Source organism: Dasypus novemcinctus, chromosome 4 (assembly GCF_030445035.2).
Source record: "Dasypus novemcinctus isolate mDasNov1 chromosome 4, mDasNov1.1.hap2, whole genome shotgun sequence".
NCBI classification, from domain to species: domain Eukaryota; kingdom Metazoa; phylum Chordata; class Mammalia; order Cingulata; family Dasypodidae; genus Dasypus; species Dasypus novemcinctus.
The window spans coordinates 58,853,221-58,874,656 of record NC_080676.1 but is presented as its reverse complement, the minus strand read 5'-3'; the positions used below and the strand labels follow the sequence as shown (position 1 = coordinate 58,874,656).

General features: G+C 44.8%; 1 protein-coding gene and 1 long non-coding RNA gene across 2 annotated transcripts; one reads left to right on the top strand and one right to left on the bottom strand.

The window, feature by feature from the left end:
- Window positions 1-9,312: 9,312 nt before the first annotated feature.
- LOC101419679 (5-hydroxytryptamine receptor 3C) lies at window positions 9,313-15,593 on the bottom strand. The gene is made up of 9 exons (XM_004464631.3): window positions 15,232-15,593; window positions 13,551-13,717; window positions 13,084-13,128; window positions 12,497-12,606; window positions 12,066-12,235; window positions 11,137-11,297; window positions 10,466-10,670; window positions 10,077-10,292; window positions 9,313-9,945 (listed from the first exon to the last, which is right to left on the bottom strand). Exons 1-9 carry the CDS (start codon window positions 15,296-15,298, stop codon window positions 9,716-9,718), a joined length of 1,371 nt encoding a protein of 456 aa, XP_004464688.2. The 5' UTR covers window positions 15,299-15,593; the 3' UTR covers window positions 9,313-9,715.
- Window positions 12,169-16,664, top strand: LOC111765611 (uncharacterized). The gene is made up of 3 exons (XR_002797901.2): window positions 12,169-12,258; window positions 12,484-12,544; window positions 16,303-16,664. It is a non-coding gene; the product is annotated as an uncharacterized lncRNA (long non-coding RNA).
- Window positions 16,665-21,436: the final 4,772 nt, after the last annotated feature.

Here is a 21,436-nt window from a genome sequence, read left to right as displayed (position 1 = left end):
TACCAGGGATTGAACCTGGGACCTTGTATATTTGAAGCACATGCTCAACCACTGAGCTACACCTACTTCATTTTTTTTTTTAAGGAGGTAGAGAAACAGAATTTTAAGGATGCAATTTCTGAATTGGTTCTGTGGGTATTTGGAATCTTAAGGATTCTCTAACCTGATTAGATTCAAAGGCACTAATGACTCTATTTCCAATAATCAAGATGACACTGATAGTCCATGGTGTGATTGACAATAGAGATATGCAAATATCACCACTGGATAAGGATACTCACATGCTTATAAGAGGTAAGGCTCTGGGTGAGAGTGTTTTTGACACCTTAACAGAGTTTTGTGGAGTTTAAATGTATAATGATAATGGCTGGTTGTTCTTAAATATGCTGGATACAGCTGTAAGAGAAAGGGATGTGTGAAGTGACCTGTACAAATGCATCCAGTGAATAAATTTGATTCTTTGTGGGAAAAAAAAAGGGATGCGCTCAAGGCTTCAAATTCCCAACTTAAGCACCATATGCAGGATGTAAAACTTTTTATGTATGCTCTGAAAGAAAATCTTATTTTATGTAGTTGCAGACTTGAGATTTCTGTAAACCAGACCTGGAGTCTCATTGTGTGAGTGGTTGAGTTACAATGTAAATTAAATATCCAGCCTTGTAGGGTGTCTGCTTTTAAAGTGAGGGCATTGATTGGAAAGGTATCCTGAAAATTGGAATGGGGATATACGGGTTGATAATGATGGCTGTGGGGACATTGAAACCTTAGATCAGAGATTCTTAACCTTTTCTGTTCCACAGACCCCTTTGCCAGTCAGGTGAAAACCACAGACCCTTTCTCAGAATGTAGCTGCAGATTGTTTTATGACACTCAACTAGCATTAGGTCTAACAACTACCATAATTTTGAAATATGGATGAGCATAAGTGATTTTTTTTAGATAAGCAAGAAATATAATGTGATATGAAATGAATACAACTGCAATGTATTGCATACAGTCATAAGTGAAGGAAATGCTAGATTTCAGTTAGAGGTCAGAGAAAATAAAGATAATAAGTTGATTTTTTTCAAGTCAAGCTCATGGACCTCCTGAAGTCTTTCCAAAGATCACTTGGGCATCTGTGATCCTTTGTTAAGAAACCCTGCCCTAGATTCTATGTCTTTGCCAGATAAATCTATAATGATCTGCCCTGAGGAATCTGCCATCCAACTTCCACCTGAAGAGATTAAACCTGCTGTGCCTGATAAACCTGTAACCACCTCCCCTGAGGAAACAGCCCTCACTCCTCTGTCTGAAGAGATGAAACTGCAATGGAATTCCTGAGGTAGTTGTTTGTGTGATACTTCTAATTCTTCTCATAACCCACCCCACCACCCTTTTTTTCTTCAAGACCTGTAAAATACACTGAAGTTCCAAAAGGTCCCAAAATACCCATGAGGAGGTACACTACACTCCAAAAGAACTGCATGATTTTTCCAATTTATATAGATAGAAATCAGGGAAATATGAGTAGAAATGGATTTTAAGGGTGTATGATAATCATGGAAGGAATATAAAGTTGGATCACACTGAATTTATTGACATGGGCCCCCTAAATGGAGATTCTGGATTCAGTGTTGTAGCTTGAGAGGTTAGAAAGGGCTCTAACAGTTTGGGTGGTTGGTTGAAGCATGAACCAAAAGGTGGCCTACATTGCCTAAGATTGAAATGCCAGAACTGCTTTGGTATAATATAAATGAGGGGAGCCAAAGGCTTAGAGAGGAGAAATGGATGTGGCTCAACCAACTGGGCTCCTGTCTACCATATAGGAGGTCCAGGGCCTCCTGGTGAGGGCAAGTTGGCCCATGCGGTGAGCTGACCCACGCAGAGTGCCAGCCCACGTGGGAATGACGCCCTGTGCAGGGAGTGCTGCCCTGAGTGGGAATACCACCACGCCCAGGAAAGCCACCCCGCACAGGAGTGCTGGCCAACGTGGAGAGCTGGCACAGCAAGATGACACAAGAGACACAAGGAGAGAAAATGAGAAGACGTGGAAGAACAGGGAGCTGACGTGGCATAAGAGAGTAATCGCTTCTCTCCCACTCCAGAAGGTCCCAAGATCAGTTTCTGGAGCTGCCTAATGAGAATACAAGCAGACACAGAAGAACACACAGCGAATGGACACAGAGAACAGACAACGGGGGGCGGGGGGGAGCAAGGGGGGGAAATGAGGGGGGAAGTGGGAAGGGCTTGCAGAGACCTATGGTATTGGTAGTAGAGCATGTGGTACTCAGAAGTAAAATAGACGGGCAGTCTACTAAATTCCCACTTGGTCTATATAAGAGAAGTGTTCTAGGTCAAGTGAACAAAAGTCTATGTTGAATTACAAAAAAAGGGAGTCATGGTTCCTTAATCAATTCCCAGATCTGAGACAGTTTACAGACCCAGAACCACTTGAATAATGAGAAGGCCAGGTCCCCTTGGGGAGGGCCCTGCTACACTGCCAAAAATTTATACTGTTATCTTCCTCCCAGCCTTTCCCAAAGAGATCTATGACCTTTTACCTGGGTAACTGCGAACTGGGGAAAAGGAAACGATCAGGCATGCTGAAGGAATTATATTGCAGACCCATGGGGTTTGGAGCAAAACCTTTGCCATCCTCTGCAGATAATTACTCTCCTTTTGAGAAACAGCTTTTGGCCTGCTATTAGGCCTTAGTACAGAATGAACACTTAACCATGGGCCACCAAGTTACCATGAGACCTGAGCTGCTTTTCATGGACCGGCTGTTGTCTGATCCTCCAAGCCATGAAGTTGGGCATGCACAGCAGCACTCCATTATAAAATGGAAGTGTTATATGCTAGACAGAGCTCAAGCAGGTCCTGAAGGCACAGGTAAGTTACATGAGGAAGTGGCCCGAATATCCATGTCCCCCGCTTCTGCCATATTACATTCTTTTCCCCAGCCCACAGCTATGGCTTTTTGGGGAGTTCCTTATAATCAGTCAACTGATGATGAGAAAACTCAGGCCTCGTTTACAGATGACTCTGCACGATGTACAGGTACCACCCAAAAGTGGGCAGTTTCGGCATACAGCACCATTTTGGGACATCCCTGACAGACAGTGGTGAAGGGAAATCCTCCCAGTGGGCAGAACTTTGAGCAATGCACCTGATTGTTCATTTTGATTGAAAGGAGAAATGGCTGGAGGTATGTTTGTATAGGAATCCTTGGGCTGTTGTCAATGGTTTGGTCGGATGGTCAGGGACTTGGAAGGAGTATGATTGTAAAATGGGTTACAAAGAGGACTGGGGAAGAGGTAGGTGGGATAGACTTTTCTGAATGGGCCAAAAAACCACAAAGGTATTTATGTCCCACATGAATGCTCACCAGAGGGTAACTTCAGCAGAGGAAGATTTTAATAATCAAATAGATAAGACGACCCATTTTGTGGATACCAGTTGACTTCTTTCCCCAGCCACTCCTGCCATTGCTCAGTCGGCTCATGAACAAAGTGGCCAGGGTGGTGGGGATGGAGGTTATGCATGGGCTCAGCAACATGAACTTTCCCTCACCAAGGCCGACTTGGCTACAGCCACTGCTGAGTGCCTAACCTGCTAGGAGCAGAAACGAACACTCAGTTCCCAACATGGCACCATTCCCTGAGGTGATCAGCCTGCTACCTGGTGGGAGGTTGATTACATTGAACCACTTCCATCATGGAAGAGGCGGTGTTTTGTTCAACTGGAATAAACACATATTCCAGATATGGTTTGCCTTCTCTGCACACAAATGCTTCTGTCAAAACTACTATCTGTGGACTTACAAAATGCCTTATCGTCTGTCATAATATTCCACACAGCATTTCTTCTAATCAAGGAACTCACTTCACAGAAAATGAAGTGCAAGATGGGCACATGCTCATGGAATTCACTGGTCTTACCATGTTCCCCATCATCCTGAAGCAGCTGGATTGATAGAATGGTGGAATGGCCTTTTGAAGATTCAATTATAGTGCCAACTAGGAGGCAATACCTCTCAGGGCTGAGGCAATGTTCTTCAGGAGGCTGTATATGCTCTAAATCAGCATCTACTTATTGGTGCTATTTCTTCATAGCTGAGATCTGGGGGTCCAGGACTCAAGGGGTGGGAATGGGAGTGGCACCAATCACTATTACCCTTAGTGAGTCACTAGAAAAATTGTTGCTTCATGCACCTGCAACCTTAAGCTCTGCTAGTCTGCAGTTCTTAGTTCCAAAAAGAGTAGTGGTTCCACTAGGTGACACAACAATTTCATTGAATTGGTAGTTAAGACTGCCACCTGGTCACTTTGGGCTCAACATGTCTTTGAATCAAGAGGCAAAGAAGGGAATTACTGCACTGACTGGGGTGATTGATCCTGACTAGCAAGGGGAAATAGGACTACAACTACGCAATGGAGGTAAAGAAGAGTTTGTCTGGAATAAAGGAGATCCCATCTCTTAGTTCTACATGCCTTGTGATTAAAGTAAATGGAAAACTGCAACAAACCAATCCAGACAGGACTACCACTGGCCCAGAAACTTCAAGAATGAAGGTTTGTGTCACCCCACCAGGCAAAGAACCCATGGTTAGCTGAAGAGTTTGCTGAGGGTAAACGGAATATAGAATGGATAGTGGAAGAAGGTAGTTATAAAACAAGCTACAACCATGTGACCAGTTACAGAAATGAGGATTGTAATGTTTATGAATATTTCTTCCTTGTTTTGAGTATGTTTGTATATATACATAAAGCAAATATCTTTGTTTTCTTCCCTCTTATCCCCTTATCATAAGACATAAGTTGTACTAACTTCATGTTGTAGTATTTAAATTATAGGATATCAAATTTAAGTGTGAATATTATCCAAGACTTGCACCCTATTCTGGAGAGAGTTGGTGCATTTCCAGTTGTATGCAGGACAGTTGAGTATTGTTAGGTGAAAATAAGACTGTTGTTGTTTTTATTTAGATATTAGGTATGGTTTAAGGAGATGTGTAGGGCTGCCACATTGACAAGGGTGGACTGTGGTGGTTCAGTCCATGTGTCCGCTTGGCCAGGTTATGGTGTCTAGTTGTTTAGTCAAGCAAGCACTGACGTGATTGTTACTATGAAGGTATTTCATGGACTTAAATCATCAGCAAGTTGATTGCATCTATGGCTGATTACATTTACGACCAGCTGAGGAGATTGCCTTCAACAATGAGAGAAGTTTCATTCCATCAGTTGAAGGCGTTAAAAGAAGTGACCATTTCAGCAGTCAAAAGAGGAAATTTCCATTTCTACTTCAGCCAGTTAGCTTTTCCTGGGGAATTCATTGAAAACCTTCATAAGGGGAAGTGGATTTGGCCCAACAGTTAGGGCATCCGCCAACCACATGGGAGGTCCAAGAGTCAAACCCATGGCCTCCCGACCTGTGTGATGAGATGGCCCATGCACAGTGCTGATGTGCACAAGGAATGCTGTGCCACGCAGGGGTGTCCCCCGCGTAGGGGAGCCCCATGTGCAAGGAGTGAGCCCTGTAAGGAGAGCTGCCCCACATGAAGAAAGTGCAGCCTGCCCAGGAGTGGTGCCACACACATGGAGAGCTGACGCAGCAAGATGACGCAACAAAAAGAGACAGATTCGCGGTACCGCTGACAAGAATACAAGTGGACACAGAAGAACACACAGCGAATGGACACAGAGAGCAGACAACTATGGTTGGGGTGGGAAGGGTAGAGAAATAAATAAAAAATAAATCTTTAAAAAAACAAAAACAGAAAACCTTCATCTTGCAGCCTGCCCTACAGAATTTGGACATGTCCATTCCTAGTTGCATGAGACAATTCTTATAAAAATTTCTTTATATTAACATTATGATATATATCATAATTTTATATTCTGTTTCCCTGAAAGCTTTTCAAAAGAGCTATTTAAAAGATAAAAGAGAACTAATAGTGAAAACTGATGGTGTAAGGAAAGGTAAAATTTAAAACACAAGAGGAATAGCAGAGGAAGGGGGGAGAGGATGGTGGTGAAAGAGAAGACAGACAAGTTTGAATTCAGAGAAAGAGAAAGAAAGATGAAAGAAGAGGGGAGAGAAGTGTGAAATATAATACTGCATAGAGATTTTCTGGATTTCCAGAAGGTGGAAGGAATCAAAGACAATGATGAGACCAGAACATACAACCAAAGTGATCAGGTATAAAAGGTTCCAAAAGAATAAGTAGGGAGGGAAGTGGATGTGGGTCAAGCAATTGGTCTCCTGTCTACCATATGGGAGGTCCAGGGTTCAATTCCCAGGACCTACTGGTGAAGGCAAGCTGGTCCGTGCTGCAAGTTGGCCTGAGTGGAGAGCTGAACCAGCAAGATGACACAACAAAAAGAGACAGAGGAGGGAGACGGACTTTGCCCAGTGGTTAGGGCGTCCGTCTACCACATGGGAGGTCCTCGGTTCAAACCCCGGGCCTCCTTGACCCGTGTGGAGCTGGCCCATGCGCAGTGCTGATGCGCGCAAGGAGTGCCCTGCCACGCAGGGGTGTCCCCTGCGTCAGGGAGCCCCACGCGCAAGGAGTGCACCCCGTAAGGAGAGCCGCCCAGTGCGAAAGAAAATGCAGCCTGCCCAGGAATGGCGCCGCCCACACTTCCCGTGCTGCTGATGACAACAGACGCGGACAAAGAAGACACAGCAAATAGACACAGAGAACAGACAACTGGGGTGGGGGGGGGAGGGGAGATAAACAAACAAACAAACAAATAAATAAATCTTAAAAAAAAAAAGAGAGAGACAGAGGAGAGACAATAAGAGATGCAGCAGACAAGGGAGCTGAGGTGGTGCAAGATATTGAACACTTCACGCCCACTCCAGAAGGTCCCAAGATCAGTTCCTGGTTCCATCTAAAGAAAAGACAAGCAGATTCAGAAGAATGCACAGTGAATGGACACAGAGTGCAGACAATGAGGTGAGGGTGATAAATGAATAAGTAAATAGATAAATCTTAACAAAAAAAAGAATAAGTAGGGAGAAATTCTTCTCAGAATGGTTTAAAGGTTATGAAAATAAATAGTGAGATGTTAGAGGGCTGTGGGCAAATGCCTAGATACTGTTAATGAAAGCGGAGAGTGCAAAATTAGTAGAAATTACAACCAACAACATTAGAAACATAACTGAGCATTTCATTAGAGTAGTACATCCAGGGCCATGGTCTGGTTTTTACAATGAGTCCATTAATTCCCAATGCAAAGCCTTAACAGAGGTTTATAATATAAAATGGAAGAAAAGGATATGAAGTTATTGTCACCAGGGACACTTCTTATATATATATATTTAAATAGGAGAAGGACATCAGTAACCAGAACTACTGTCTTCCAAATTGTGACATGCACCTAACATTCCTGCTGAAAGTTTTAGGCCAGTACTAGTTTAAAATATTTTGTTCCATTGTCAGGTCAGGTTTTATACCACAGGGACCACCCTAACCTTAACATCTAAAAGGGTGTTCTTTTGCAAAGGGCAATGTCAAATGACTATCTTGGCACAGAAAAACTTAAAGCCCCATATAAATGATATAGAAAAAGACTGCAAAGTGAAACCCCAAGAAATTTAAATGTGGAGATGGGGAAGGAAAAAGAAATGATCCAAAGATCTTAGAAATTTGAAATTCCTTAAAGGTTTGGTAAAACACTCTTCATTTTAAGTTACTGGCAAAAGCTAAAGATGAGTTTCTGAGGGAGAGGACATGCTCCAATCAAGGTGTAGAAATGAGAAGGAAGCCCAGAAGAATCTGATATGAGAAATGCTTTTGGCCAGTGTATAAGCAATATTTCTAAGAACTTGAAGATAATCCAGCTGACATATCAAGATGGGTTGCTAATTTTCTAGATACAGAAAAATAAAACAGGGAAACGGACTTTGGCCCAGTGGTTAGGGCGTCCGTCTACCATATGGGAGGTCCGCGGTTCAAACTCCGGGCCTCCTTGACCCGTGTGGAGCTGGCCATGCGCAGCGCTGATGCGCGCAAGGAGTGCCGTGCCACGCAAGGGTGGGGTGTCCCCCGCGTGGGGGAGCCCCACGCGCAAGGAGTGCGCCCTGAGGAGAGCCGCCCAGTGTGAAAAGAAAGAGCAGCCTGCCCAGGAATGGCGCCGCCCACACTTCCCGTGCCGCTGACGACAACAGAAGCAGACAAAGAAACAAGACGCAGCAAACAGACACAGAAAACAGACAACCAGGGGAGGGGGGAAATTAAATAAATAAATAAATCTTTAAAAAAAAAAGAAAAATAAAACATAACAGGAAGCTAGAGCTAGAAAAATACTCTTCCAGGTTGACTGGCATTCATTTATACATTTACTCATTCAACAAATATGTATGAAGCAACTATGATGTGTCAGGTATAGTATCCTGTGCTCAGCTATAAGAACAGATGGGACATTGTCCCTGACCTTTAGAGAAGCACACACTCTTAGGGGAGGCAGAAATGTAAATAAATCTCTGAAATGTATTCAGAAATTACACTTGAAAATAATTTAGAAATTGGTCATTGGTGTTCTACTTTTTCTTTCAATTTCTGTCTCTCCTCAGGGCTTTGCTCCCAGTTGGATGTTAGGATCCTCTCCGTGAGGCTATATGCTGATGAAAGGTGTGCAGTGCAATTATTAATAGGGACTGCTTTAAGAAAATAGTTTTATTGTTTTCTTTCTGATAATAAAAATAATATATGCTCATTGAAAATAATTCATAAAACACAGAAAAGGTTATAAAAGAAAATAGCAATATTCATAACACTATTACTCAGGACAGTTTGCTAATGTTCTGGTATCTAGCCATCCATACCATTTCCTCTATATATCTATCTTTTAAAAATAGAAATTATGTATACATACTATTTTTTAATTTGTTTTTCCTATTTGATATATCATGGACCTGTTCCATGGCATTATCAGAGATCTATATACTCAATTTAAATGGTTGTCTAGCTTTCCATTGTGTGGCTCTATGACAACTTATTTAACCCGAACTCTAGCTGGGGTACTTGACTAGTCTTCCTGGCCCTCCTGCAAGCACACATATTCAGAAGGCCCACTCTGTTTGATATTGTGAAATAAGAGAAAACTGTCAGAATAAAAAAAAAAAGACAAGCTATATTATTTAGTTTAAAGAGAAATTTCAGGAATGAGAATGGTGAAGGAAAGTGAAAGAAAACGGTTGAAGGGAAACGTTTGCATTTGTAAATGTTTTATAATAGTTTCATACAAATGGGATTTGACTTTTTTATTCTTTCAAAGCTCTGAATGTGTCAGAAAGACTCAAAATCAAATTGGATTACCTCTTTAGGGTGAAGTATCAAAGCAACTGCAAGAGGATTCTCCATTTTATTATATGGATCTATAATAAAACGTACTGAGGAGCCAGTGGTTCCTTGAAAATCTTTTTGGAGGGCTGATCAATCAAGGGGAGAATCCACTGACCTGGATCTCCATTGATAAAGGAGTCACACTTAGGTGTAGGCTAAGGGACACTGGAGGTATGGAGGAATGGGGACCCTGGATTATGGGAAACCAGGAAAATGTCCAGGAACGTTCTGAACCTACTCTGTGGGGACTGAGTTGGAGTTTTTGAAATACAAAAGGGCACAGAAATAAATGACTAAGTTTAGGAAAGGGGCCAGGGCTTGGCTGGCTCTAAGGCCAGGAGACTCTCCAGGCTGTGGTTTGTAGGAGTATGTAGATTCCACTTAGATGTTCCAGAGGACGATGACCGTGACGAGGGAGGAGGCCAGGAAGAGCAGGTAGAGGCGGAAGAGCAGCGCATCCATCATGTGGCTGAACTGCACCCACAGGTCAGCCAAGGGCTGCTCCTGGGCCTCATGCTCCTGCTGGGCCCTTGTTGAATCAGGGTGCCCATTCAACTCTGCCTCTCTGGGCTCTGGCACCTTCCCCACCAACTCCACTGGCTCCTTCAGGCCTGTGGAGAGGACAGAGACTCAGCCATGGGCTGCGAAGGTCACCCCGGGCAGGGAGGGTGATGGGGAAGGAGGCAGGAGCAGAGAAGGAGGTATGGGAAGAGGGAGGGTGGGCCGTGCTGACGTTCCTTACCAGGCAGGTGGGAGGGGGCGAGAGCCAGGCCTTTGTTTCCCTTCTGGGCTGCAGTGGGGCAGCATTTCCTTGGGCAGGTGCAGTGCAGCAGCAGGGAGTGGAGCCACTGAGGCACGGGTGGGGGCTGGGTGGTGGCCAGGTGCAGCAGGTAGGTGATGAAGACAGTCTCCAGCAGGCTGACCACCATCAGGGACAGGCACAGGGCAAAGTAGACACCTGGAGGGAGGGCAGGCCTGTGGGTGCCAGAGGCACTGCTGAGGATTTCTTGTTTCATCTCTTCTCAAAGGGCCCTTTCCCAGGATCCCCCTTTTACTCTCCGTGGTTCTGCTGGTCCCTCTCCCCACCCTGCTCCCACCTCTCTTTTGTTCTGATGAAGGGAGGGGCCATACTGATGAGGGGGGTGCCACTGGCAGGGAGTAAGTCATTCATCATGAGCAGGAAGACGTTGTAGCCCAGCAGAAGCGTCATCTTGAATGGGGCACGATTCTCGCTTTGGGCCGGCAGGTAGAAGCTGAGGGCGTCAATGGCAACCAGAAAGCCACTGGGCACCAGAAGGTTTATGACGTAGAGGCTGGGCCTGCGCCTGATGGCCACCTAGAGGGAGGAGAGAGCATGGAAAACGTGGTAAGTAAACTGATGCTTGAGGGCTCAACTTGTATATTTGACTAATGAGCTGTTGGGCAACTATGGGACCATCTCTTTAGGTTGTATGTGCATTTAATTGTGCCCCTATTTCTCTAATGTTTTTTATTGCCAACCTGCTGGGAACACAACGTGATTAGTCTTTTGAGGGCAGCTCAGGTCCCATGGACCATCAAATAGGTGGATGCTCCTTTCTGAGCAATAGTATTTGTAACAGCCCACCCCCTCCCCTCCTCCCCCTGGGATGGATCAGTGGAATCCTGGCGATCTTGCTTCAGGACAGTTTGGATAAAGGGTGGAGTGAGGAGCAGGTGCTTAATCCCTTGAGCGCCTTTTTACTGTCCAAAGAGCCTTAGATGGAGAGGAACATCACAGAGCTACTGAAATCAGAAGTGAAATAGGGGTCCACTGGACTCACATAGAACATGATCTGGTCGTATAGGTTGCTGCCCACCAACATCTTTGGGGTGGCTTTGTTAATGCCCAAGAGCTCCCACTCTCCATGGGTCTGAATGACGTTACGAGATGTGTCTGTTATCTCCCATACTTCCTTGTCCATGCCCAGTAACATGTTATCCACTGCAAGGGAGATCCAGTCAACTCAGCCCAGATGTGCTCCCAAACCTCCCACTCACAAAATGGCATTCTTCCCCCAATGAGCTCCTCCAACAAAATTTCCTCTCCATCCTTTCAAAGCAGAACGTTCAGGGTTTTTTACAAGTGGGTAATAGGACCAGCAATTTCTATGTGTGGGGGCTGCAGCATTGATTTTTGTTGTTGTTTTTGGAAACAAGAGCGAGTCAAAGTTGTTATGGGAATGTTGAATATGACTCAAATACGAGTCAACAACATTTCTTTTAGTGGAATTAAACTTGATCAGCTCAATTTTTTATAATTTCTTGAAATCCTTTATAATGATTAACTTATCCAAATTTGCGACATGATACCTGGAGGCATTGTTACATTAATTTACAGTTTTAAATGTTAGCTTTGCAAGTTAAAAAGTTTGAGCTAAAAATTATAGATGTGTAGCAACCCAGGGTCAGATGGACATCATTTGGCACAAAGGCCTTTCCAAGATCTAAAGCAATAGTTCTCAAACTGGCTGCATGTTAGTGTCACCTGGGGAGATATTAAAAATAACAATGCCTGGACCCCACTCTGGAACAATTAAATTGGAATCCCTGGTGGTGATTGGCAGTTGGCATTTTTAAAAAGCTTTAGTAGGCAGCCAGATTGAGGAACACTGATCTGGTGTCCCTTAACAATACCTACACCATTAAATATTTAAATATTTAATATTCTTTCCCTGAATCTTAAATAGCTACCAAAACGTGTCATACTCACCTGTGTAGAGGAAAGAACTGAAAGTGAAAGTGCAGTTCTGTTGGTCAAAAGGGAAGTAGAAGATGTCCAGGTTACAGATGCTGGTTACCCGTATTGGTTTTTCGTACTTTGTTCGACCGTCACTGTTGACATATGCGGTGAGACCTGGAGGTGTCTCATCCTCATCCATGCTGCTTGTGAAAAGGAGGGAGAGGTGAGTGCTTTGGGTGCTTTAATCAGCTTTGGTCTCCCTGCCTTCCCAGGTCTTTCCCTGCTGTGCTCTCCTTTTTGGCTTGTACTCTAATGATACTCTGTCTGGTCTCTTCTACTCCTCATGGTGTTTTGCTGCAGTCAGTAAATTGAGACCATACCCCTGTCTGAATCTTTTGGTAGCCATGTGCCCTGCACTGACACTGGGCTGTTCTTTGTACGTCCCCAGTCCAGATACGCACGATTCCACAATGAAGATGTCTGGGAGCCACAGGTTTTCCGCTGATATGGTGAGTTTATTGAGGCCAATACACTCTTCTGGGTTCCAGTGGATGAATGGATTGTCCCAAACCTGGCAGTCAGGGCAGTAGGAAAGGGAGGTGAGTGTTGGTGGAGCTTGTCCAGTTGGCTTCTCCTGCCCTTTCCATTCTTCTTTAAGCCCTGATCCTCCCACTCCTACTTGTGTCCCTATTGGCCACAGCCATCTCTTCCTCTTTATCTAACAAGGTGTCATAAGTACAGTACCTATGAATGGCTTTTTCCCCAGGCATATCTTAAATATGGCCCTAAAATGGCTTGGAGCTCAGGTACACACCAGTATATTGGTCTACAGCCACTTGGCCTGGTGACCTTGGGTCACCATTTCTACCGTCCTAACTGCCCAAAGAGATTTTGTGTTCCCAGGGCCAATCCAGTTCTAGAAGGAGTTATTTTGTCCCAGAATGGTAGGGATAGAGGTTTGAACTAGAAAACCTTTAAGTCACTTCTAACTCCTCAAACTGAACATTATAAATGGAAGTGGGAAGGGGGGCAGCTGAGTCTGCCTTACCAACTCCATCCATAGGAATGATGTCAGCAGCTGAAGATGTGCATCCTGATAAAGAAACTCCCATTCAGGATGATTAGTGCCAAAAGGTTTGGTCCAAGCCCACCTCATATTCTCATAAATATTTACTAATTTATTGTGCCAGGCATAATTCTAGATCCTAGACTGCCTTTTCCTTCCATGTTTCCCTTGTCCTAAGGGCAATTCAGGTTTTAATTGACATAGAAGCCACTTTCTTCTGGAGTATTCCAGAAAGAGCAGGACTCAAAGACAGATATTTCTTGCAAAAGTATCATTGCAGCATTCTTCTTCACATCTCCTTATCCCATAGAATGAACATCTGAGTTATACAAATCTGTTCAGAGCACATATTGCTCACCACTGGACCAGTGCAATGTTGGGTTAATGGAGCACAAGACAGTTATCCCCTATTAGAAGCCTATGGAAAGAATGGAAGAGTCAGCACTCACCACTTCCAGGATGGCAGACAGGGTGAAGGAAATGTTGACATGAGTGGGGATACTGTAGTTGATGGCTGGACGGAAGGCCTTTCTGTCAAATACTCCTTGGAAGGCGGTAGGGTCAACCCCATGCTGGTCAAACCCTGAGCAATTGATGGTGAAAGTGTCACCTCTTCCTGTAGAGAACAGAGACTTTGTGAGATGGAAGCAGAGTCGTTGTGTTCCTTCCTTTAAAAAAAAAATTTATTAGAGAAGTTGTAGGTTTACAGAAAAGTCATGCAGAAAATACAGAATTCCCCCACACCTCCTGCATTATTAATACCTGGCATTAATGTGGCGTATTTGCTACGATTGATGAAAGAATGATCTTATAATTGAACAATTAACTACAGTCCATGCTTTATATGAGGGTTCACTCTTTGTGTTGTATTATGGTGTTCCTATGTGAAAGAAGTGCTAAGGCTGGAGTCTTTCAGGAGAGAGAGAGAAAATGGGGGACACCAGGAGGAGCACATGAGCCCCAACTTCCTGGGCCGAAGCTCAAAGCCAAAGCCTCTCCTGCCAGGGCCGGGGAGAATGAGATGGACTGGTAGGCAAAGGGTGGAAGCTGATGGGGCCAGGTGAGTCAGTACTCTAGTTGCACTTCCATGGTTTCCTCCCCATGCAAAATCTGCCCAAATCTGTATGCAAATTTGGCTTTGGTGCAGTGGCACCCACTTCAAGGAGTCCTTTACTATAACCATTACAAACTTTTGGGGTTCATCAAACACTCGTGCCACTTCTTATTGCCCCAGATTTGTAGTCCAGGTCACTTAGAAATCTGCTCTAATATATTTCTCTTCCTTACTCTCAGGGACCTCCATCTCCTGAAGATAAGAACTGATTTGTCAAGAGGTTAAGAGATGTAAGCAACAGCACTTAATAGGTGGATATGGGAAGCATACAGTAGGTATTTTGAATGGGTGCTCACCTTGAGCTTATGCATTTATTCTGCTCTTCTAATATTTAGTGACCTCAGATATCTTGGGAATTATTTTCAGCATCAGAGTCATTAGGCGATATCACTGAGCATATTCCATGTCTAACACATAGCAAGGCCTGTGCAGGGGTTGTCTCAGCTGGGGAGTACCTGAGCAGAATCTTTGCCCCAGTGTCACTTGTGTCTAGTCTTCTTCCCTGCCTCCTTCGCGACAGCTACGTCTCTCTCCACAATATGTAAGGTATGTCCCCAGATTGAGAATAAACTTTTTACTCATGGAAGCAATGCACCTATTCTTTTCTGCCTCCGAATGATCTCCACCCTCCCTTGGTATTTTACTCAATCCTCCAGAGTGTGTTTAAAATCAGTGGCTATTCTTCTCATTACTACCATATTAAGGGAAAAAGAAAACAGAGAGATCTGGACGAGGGGTGTGGTAGAAGGGGCATAGGAAGTCAATGAAAAAATGGAATTGGAGAGGTAGTGAAATGGAAAGACAGTTTGGTAGGTCTCCATGCAGGCAGGAATAGAGAAGGGCTGTGTGCACTGACAAGTGAAATGTCTTTCTATCTGTTTCCAAAAGAAAGTCAAGACACAGACATTTTGGGAGAAATATTTAACTTATTAATACATTTTGCCCTCCAAGTGCTGGGGAGAATTCCTGGATGTCCTTCAGAGCCATGCTGTGGTTCCCTACTCTTGCCATCTTACCTTGAAGCAGGAGACTGACAGTGAGGCAGAGGAGGAATCCCCCCCTGGCAGGCCACCCCCTTTCCATCCTCCTCTTCTGGACTCTTGTCTGGGGACTCACCAGGAACCCCCAAACCCTTGAGCTTAAAGGAGCGGGGACCACACCTTGGTTCCTGGTTTTGAATACTGCTCTTGCCAGATGACCACGCCCTGGAGAGAGGCTGCAGCCAAAGAAGCCACAGGGGAGTGTAAGCTTTGCCCCTGCCCAGGGATGCCTTTTGGTCTCCAGGAAGGATGGAAGTTGGGTCACGACTAAAGGAGAAGCATTCTGTTTAGCAGCTCTGTGCTGAGATCAATAATAAACAGCAACAACAATGAAAACAATCTAGGACTGTAAACATAAATCATGAATGCCAATGGAAAGTATGGACTATAGTTAATAATATAATTATAATGTAGTGTTTCATCAATTGTAACAAAGGTACCAGGCTACTGCAAATTGTTAATAATAGGGAAAACTGCATGTGAGGAGGGGTATATGGGGATGCTGTATGATTTCTGCTTGATTTTTCTGTAAACCTACATCTTTTCTAAAAAAATAAAATAAAACAACAATGACAACAAACAAATTAACTCCCCTTAATGAGAGAATGTCATTACTGGGGAAATAGGAATTATATTCTTCCAAAGTTAGGGAATCTACTGATTTGGCAAGATGACAATATTTAGTGATCTTGTTATGAATCATAAGGTATCTTTTAGTTTTTGTTGACCTTAGGGATGGTTACAAATACCAAATTATATATCTTGACTCACACCTTATCATCTATTGCTTATATTTGCCAAAAGCTCCTAACTAGATATCTTCTTTCCAATCTCTTCATTCTTTGATTTATTCTCCCTAAACCAATGTTCTCTACCCATCTTTTATTCTATGCATTGATTATGCAATAATAGAAATCATAAAATTAAGGTAGCAGAACTGTTTTTTAAGATCTTTGTGCTGTCAGTAGTATTATACGTGATCATAAACTAGAAATCTCAGCTAACATCAACATTATTGGCATGTGTCAATATTATGTTGTGTTACAGGGAAGCGGACTTGGTCCAATGGATGGGGCATCCGCCTACCACAAGGGAGGTCCACGGTTCAAGCCCCAGGCCTCCTTGACCCGTGTGGAGCTGGCCCATGTGCAGTGCTGATGCGCGCAAGGAGAACTGTGCCACGTTGGGGTGTCCCCCACGTAGGGGAGCCCCACGCGCAAGGAGTGCGCCCCGTAAGGAGACCCGCCCAGTACGAAAGAAAGTGCAGCCTGCCCAAGAATGGCGCTGCACACACGGAGAGCTGACACAACAAGATGACGCAACAAAAAGAAACATAGATTCCCAGTGCCTCTGATAAGGATAGAAGTGGTCACAGAAGAACATACAGCGAATGGACAGACAGAGCAGACAACCGGGGGGGGGGGGGCGGGGGTTATGTGGGGGGTGGAAGGGGAAAGAAATAAAAAAATAATAATAAATCTTAAAAAAAATTATGTCATGTCACATCCCTAGGAAATAGACCAAATAAGTGAATTGGAGCATTGTTATATTAAATACCTTAGGTATGTTTTCTGAAAGACTTGGAATTTTTTTTTTTTCTTGCAGAAAGGGTGGAGGGTCAGACCTAGAAGGTCAAAGAAGCTTTGTTCAGAATAGAAGGTCATGACTGCCCTAATAAGAAACTCCTGAGAAAGGCAGGAGTGACAGGGCTCCTATATGTAGTCCGTCAGCCCTACCAGCTCTGTAAGTAACTTTTTTCCTTCTTTGGAAGCTTGACCATCCTGAAGTAAAGGTTGAAAAAAAGAGGAAAAAGGAAGAAGAGGAATAGGAGAAGAAGAAGAAAGGGAGCCAAAGGCCTGGGGTGGAAGGAATCAGAAAGGGAAGACAAGAAGGGCGAAATTCCTTCCCTGTTCAAGGTATAGGGCTCTCTATTGTGACTTGAAAGGGTTCGGCTGGGAGGCAAGTTGGGCTCTGGAAATACTAGCTATGTGCTAGCACAAGGAGGAAGCTGTTGGCATGAGGGCTGGGGCAACTGACCAGGCTACAGATGCTGCTCCAAGCTGGAGGCCAGGTGGTCCTGCACACAGTGTATCCCTAAGTAGAGCAAACACTGGTGTGATCCAGGACAGATCTGGGAGGCCAGGCATGTCAGTGGCCCACCCAGGAAGTAGATAACCATTTGGAAGCCAGGCCAGCAGCCAATGAGATCCTAGGATGTCCACTTTTGGGTTGCAATGCCAGGCAGAGATTTGGGAGACAGGACCTGTGGGGAGATGGGCACTCACTCAGGATGGTTCTTTGCTACCTCAGGGGGACTGAGGATGACTGAACAATCAGATAGAAATTGAGCAGGAAGGCTGACCTTTAGATCGGACCCATCATATCATGTGCGACCAAAGTACTACTGTGCCTGATGCACACCTTTAGGGCACTGGACTCCTGGCTTGGTTAAGAGTGGAGGACTTTCAAAGGAGCAACACTGGAATTCCACATGTAGGCTGGGTTATCAGACCTTGGGTCTAGAAAGGGAGGGTTAGCTTCAAACCCTGCTAAGAAACACCTGAAGACTTCCGGTGTGCATCTCGTTTTTTATAAGAGGTTGGCTGAAAAACTGGAGTGGCCCTAATTCTGTAGGTTGAATTCTAAAGTAGAGCCAGCTGCCAAGAGATGGAGACCATGGAAGCAGAAGAAATAAGGCAATAAGGCATTGGCTGGCATACTTCCTGGATGTCAGAATTTCAACTGCAGGGTGGGGAACTCTCCAAAGCTAGTGCTGTTACTGCTCTTACTGCCTCCGCTGCTGGTGATAGGAACATACTAGGCACTTTACTGCATCCTGGCAGAGTAGTAAGTGCCTGCCCGATCTTATTTTATTTAAAATGAACAGGGAAGTGGATTTGGCTCAATGGATAGGGTGTCCATTTACCACATGGGAGGTCCAAGGTTCAAACCCAGGGCCTCCTGACTCATGTGATGAGCTGGCCCACACGCAGTGCTGTGCCACACAGGGGTGTTCCCTGCATAGGGGAGTGCCACACGCAAGGGGTGTGCCCCATAAGGAGAGCCGCCCAGTGCAAAAAAAGTGCAGCCTGCCCAGGAATGGCGCCGCACACACGGAGAGCTGACACGGCAAGATGACGCAGCAAAAAGAGACACAGATTCCCGGTGCTGACAACAAGAATACAAGCAGACACAGAAGAACACACAGTGAATGAAATAAACAGGAACACTTAGAAAAAAGAAATTGGCCACCATAAGTAGGTAGAGAGGTGGCAATCAGACCTTGTATTTCCTTGCCGTATTCTAGAAAATATTAAAGTTGAGGAAAATAAAAATTCTGTCATTAACCAAGAGAATCAGTCACCCACAATCAATCAATCATGTGCATGTAATAAGTTAGAGACCAATTTCAGATAAAGCAAAAGAAAGGATAGTACGTAAAATCACTGGGGTTGCCGGTTTTACCATGCTTATAGCTTGTAACAAGCCATCTAAGAATCACATGTAGTTTTTCAGCATGGCCATCAGATCTCTTTCTTACCTTCAGAATTCTTAAAGTATGCAGGGTACATACAGGACTCATTACTTTCTATACTGGCCAGGCCTCCATCTCAGACAAATAATTAAGCGCTTGGAATGAGTTGAGGAGGCCGGCTAGCTTAGGCTAGCTCTCATGCAGAGCTCATTCCTGGGACTGAGTGCCTTATGCCAGTGTGATTTGGACAGTCCCTCCTCAGAGTGCCTGCTTTCTCCTGCCCTTCTTCAGTTGGCACTCAGAAAGGGGGGCTCAGAACTTCAGTAGCTGGGTATCATTTTCTAAGTCCAATAGGAGCCCCTGTCGCCTACATGCTCTGTAATACCTTGGGAAGCCTCTAGGACTCCCATCTTAGCTCCAGGCAGGTCTCTCCTAAGCCAAGCTCTGGGCTTTCATGGTGATTCAGAACCAGGAGGTGGTTCAGAAGCTCTTGGTCATTTTGGAAGGGTCATTCCTCCACACTCTGCTTTCTCTGGGCATCGTAGGAGCCTCCATCTTGCGTTAACATATCCCTAGGATGGGAGCATTCTTGGCCACTCAGCCAAACAACATCTAGAAACACAGGCTCTGAATCTGCGGCCTTAATTGCTTTCTTGAGCAAATCTAGGGCCAATTAGGACTCCTGTGAGCTAGCATTACCTAGAGTAGGGTTTCTCAACTTCAACTCTGTTGGTATTTTGGGCTGGACAATCCTTTTTTGGGGGGGCTGCCCTGTACATTATAGGATGTTGAGCCACATCCCTGGCCTCTACCCACCAGATACCTGTAGCACTCTACCACCATCTGCAGTTGTGACAACCAATAACGTCTCTAGACTTTGCCAAATGTTCCCTGAGGAGCAAAATCGCCCCCAGGTGAGAACCACTGGCAACTTGGGGGCGCAGGACCCTAGAGATTTAACACTTATTTATTCTCAATAAAGGATAGGGCTATCACCATATACTCTCTTCACAGTCCCCATTCTGCAAGGCAGGGCAAGTTCTGGCCTCTCTCCATGTAACCAAAACCAACCAATTTCTGGTATTTTGCATCAGCACCCCTTTGGCTGACTAACACACCCGAGAAAGCATCTCCTTCTGTAGAAGGGCTGCCCTTGTTGTAGAGAGTGGCCATGTACAAAAGAAGTCAGCCTCCCCAGGTGGGCAGAAAGGTAGAGTGAAGAACTTCTCTGGCAACTGTGTAGTACCTTCAAAGCCATCTGGCTTCATACTTTTTATTTTTAAAGATTTATTTTATTTATTTCTCTCCCCTTCCCCCCCACCCCGTCTGCTCTCTTGTGTCCATTTGCTGTGTGCTCTTCTACAACTGCCTGTATTCTCAGCAGCACCAGGAATCTGTGTCTCTTTTTATTGCATCATCTTGCTATGTCAGCTCTCCATGCGTGCAGTGCCAATCTTGGGCAGGCTGCGCTTTATTTGTGCGGGGCGGTTCTCCTTGTGGGGCGCACTCCTGTACGTGGGGCTCCCCTGTGTGGCATGGCACTCCTTGCACACAGCAGCACTGCGCATGGACTAGCTCACCACATGGGCCAGGAAGCCCTGGATTCAAACCCTGGACCTTCTATATGGTAGGCAGACGCTCTCTCAGTTGAGCCACATCCACTTCCCTGGCTTCACACTTGCTCACCTCCTTAGTGGTCTTGCTCCTAGTCTGACTTTTTCTAAATTATCCTCCATGCCGCAGTCTGTGTGAATTGTTTGATATACAAATATGACCATGTTCCTCATACATGAAACCCTTCAATGGCTCCCACTGTCTACAGCAGTTTAGATTGCTGGGCCTGAGAACTTTCTCTGCCAACAATTTTGCAGGTGCTGCTGCAGCTGCTGGTCCTGGCACCCCGCTTTGAGAACCACTTGCCTACAGGATGAAATCTAGCTCCTTAGCATGACGTACAAGGCATTCCCTGACTTGACTCCCACCTACCTCTCCCATCATTTTTTTGCTCTGGAATTTATGTTCTAAAGGAGTTATTCTCATCTTCGATGTGTACCAGAATTATCTATTGTGTTCCACCTCCACATCACTGGCCTAAAACCAGAATCTTAGCTCCAAATCCAAATGGCAGGCAATAGTGGTCAGGAATTTATGTTTTTAAACAACATCTGCTGCTGATTCTAATGCAGGTATGCCTGGACCACATGGAGAAACTCCACCTATTAAATAGCATCTCCAAGCCTACAGTGTGATTTTTTTTTTTAAATTATGGGAGCCCTGCAGCCATATCAGGGAAGGTAGCTGCTGTTCCCATCATGTGCTGAGGTGACGGCCTCCATCTTGGGTAGTTCGGTGGGGACAGGGGCTGGCAGAGCTGCAGCAGTTTTCAGCAGGAGGGATCCTGAGGAGCAGAGCCAGGCCTAGCCTTGTATTTCTAACTGCCTCCTCCAGCTTTCCTGTAGAGGCCTGTCTCAGAATGGACTGACTGGAGCTACTGTTTATTGAGTTTGTTCCATGTGTCCTATCCCATGTTAGGCATTTTACTCACAGTATTCCCATCTTCACAACTGCTTTGTTGTTTTTTTTTTTTAAAGATTTATTTATTTCTCTCCCCTTCCCCCCCACCCCCCAGTTGTCTGTTCTCTGTGTCCATTTGCTGCGTGTTCTTCTTTTTGTCCGCTTCTGTTGTCAGCGGCATGGGAATCTGTG